This window comes from Wasmannia auropunctata, unplaced genomic scaffold (assembly GCF_000956235.1).
Source record: "Wasmannia auropunctata unplaced genomic scaffold, wasmannia.A_1.0 LD334191.1, whole genome shotgun sequence".
NCBI classification, from domain to species: domain Eukaryota; kingdom Metazoa; phylum Arthropoda; class Insecta; order Hymenoptera; family Formicidae; genus Wasmannia; species Wasmannia auropunctata.
Genome location: NW_012028699.1, coordinates 7,845 through 10,561, shown reverse-complemented (window position 1 = coordinate 10,561; position 2,717 = coordinate 7,845). Strand labels below are relative to the sequence as shown.

Sequence of the window (2,717 nt, the reverse complement as noted above, 5' to 3'; positions counted from 1 at the left end):
ATGAGGAGCATCGCCACGGGTCGCCTCGTCGCATGGGCGGACGGCCGACGGCGGGCCGCGGCTGATTACGGGCAGTAATGAAAGCGGCCTGCTTGCACGCGGTAGGTAGGCAGGTGCGCGCCGCCGTCTGTGTGACGTCTGTCATGTAGCCTTCTCTCCGTCGTTTTCGTCGTTACGTTTTCCGCCCCGCATCCGTCGCATCCTTGCTTGTTCAGGCCGTCAATGAGGCACCCCTTGCCGCCCTTGTTGTTGTTGTTGTTGTTGTTCTTCGCGCGCCCTAGCTGCAGGGCTAACCACGCGTGAGTGCGAAAGCACGCGAGGAGTAGTTTTGAATCGCGTTAGTCGTCGCGGGCTGTCACGAATCACCTGCGGGTCCAGCCGCTGGACCAGCGAGTCAAGAGCTCCCGCGCGAGTTATGAGAGCGACCGCGTCTTTCGTTCTTCAGGTGAGTGCTTGAATGAACAGTGAAGATATACCCTTGTTTTCTTCCTCGAACGCGAGTGAACTGCAGAGTGTCGTATACAACTTCCTCATGACAAACAAAATGGAATTGGTAGAGAAAACGGCGAATATTTGTTTTTTTTTTTAGGAATTATTTAATCTTCAAGAATCGAAAATTTAGTTTTAGTGTCGTTCGATTGTCGCCCTTTCTCTCGATTTTATTTTTATTTTTAATTATATACTATTTAAGATGAAATAATTGTCATAAGACATGACTTACAATAATTATCTCGAATCGATTTGATTCTTCTTAAAACGTGTTAATGAAAATCTAAGAGATTTATAAAAGAGGTATAATTTCACAAAAATAAAAATGGGGTATTTTAAAAACTATCTTCAAAAATCGAAAATTTAGTTTTAGTGTCATTCGATTATCACCCTTTCTCTATATTTTTATTTTTATTTTTAATTATATACTATTTAAGCTGAAATAATTGTCATAAGAGACATGACTTACAATAATTATTTGGAATCGATTTGATTCTTCTTAAAACATGTTAATGAAAATCTAAGAGATTATAAAAAAGAAATAATTTTACAAAAATAAAAATGGGGTATTTTTAAAAATATTAAATATTATTTATGGAAAATCTTTATAACACAGTTATAATTAAAATACATAAAAAACAATAAAAACCTTTTTGTTTAAAACACTATTTATAACGTCTGTGTATTATAAAATACTATCGTTCATTAAGTCAGACAAAATAAAATAAAACAGTTTCAAGCATAATTTTTTTTTTGCAATATAATATATTTGAACTTTTCTGATTGTAAAATTGCAAAAATGTTTATCACAGTTTGATATATTGTCTGGAAAACAATTGTTTTTAAAGTTTTCTGAGTAATAGACGCCACGAAAAAGAAAAGTGGGTCCATCATGGACGATATTACAATTCTAATATTGTCCAATATGTTTAGAGAGAAAAATTCTTAAGTATGCTTGAAAAATTAATAAAATACCCAAATTATTTAAGGGTAATAATTAAAGCAAAATAAAATTTTTTTATAAGAAAATTGTAAGTTTTCCAAGCAATATATCAATCTATAACAAATATTTTTATTTTAATTAAAAAAGATTAATTATAAATTATAAATTATTGAAAAAAGTTTCGGTTATAATTGCTTAGAATTAAATAGAAATTAGCTTTTAAGAATTGTTTTATCCCTTAAATTTTAAAGTAGATACATATAAAAAAATACGCGTAGATTTTTATATTTAAAAATATATTTCAAGAAAAAATTTTAGTTGTAATATATATATTCTCTGTTAATTATATTGTATATTTAGATTACCTATTTAGAACTATAACATATAAGACATATCGATATCTTTCACGATTTCGTATTTTACATTTGGCATTTATTTCAGTAATATATAATCGGGAATAAATATAATAACATATAAAAATGCATGTAAAGTTTTAAGATTTCAAGATTTCTGATAATTTTTGTAAAAATAAATAGCTAAAGATAAAAAGAAATAAGAAAGGAATTTAAAGTCAATTTTAACATCTTTGATTCGGAAGATTAAGATGCTCCTGCATGGACGTACCCGGGATTTCAGTCGGGGAGGGGAGGAAGAAACAGCCAAAATTTATTTTCACAAAACTTATTAAAATACTTACATTAAATTAAGCCAGTTTTCGAGGATCTTCAGCAAACTTTCTTAATACTTTTTCTTCTAGCTTCTTATTCTTTTCATAAAAACAATTATTTTTAATTTAATTGCTTCTTCGTGCCAAAATTTGAGGGGAGGGCAAGCACCCCCTTCTCCTTGCATATGCCCATGTGTTCCTGTTAAAACACTTATTGTCAATTCTTGTCCACTCACTTCTCGTTTGTCTATTAATTACACTTTTTCGGGAAGTTAAAGTGTCCGATAGAGTAATGGGAGACATCTATTTATACGTCGTAAAATATAGTAGGGCTGCTACTTTTTACTTACATACTTTGAATATTCGAAGCTTCGAAGTTTTGAAAAATACATTCGTGCAAATTTAATTAAAAAATTAATAATTTTTATTAATTTTAAGATTTTCTGTTTTTAAGATTATTTTATGCTGAGGAAGATTTAATGACGCCAAAACAATTATATTAATTTATTTTATTTTTGTTCATTTATTTAAGAAAAAATTTATTTTTTCTTTGAATTTTTTAAATTTGTTTTATTGAGCATTATATCTGTCTCTTATACACATCTCTGAGCGGGCTGG

At 30.7% G+C, this 2,717-nt stretch overlaps 1 protein-coding gene across 1 annotated transcript in view; it reads left to right on the top strand.

Moving 5' to 3' along the window:
* Positions 1 to 415: 415 nt before the first annotated feature.
* Positions 416 to 2,717, top strand: part of LOC105459425 (cell wall protein DAN4-like) — a 6,682-nt gene continuing 4,380 nt past the window's right edge. The window contains exon 1 of the mRNA XM_011705426.1: positions 416 to 445. Coding sequence (XP_011703728.1) covers positions 416 to 445 — 30 coding nt within the window. The remainder of the gene's footprint in view (positions 446 to 2,717) is intronic.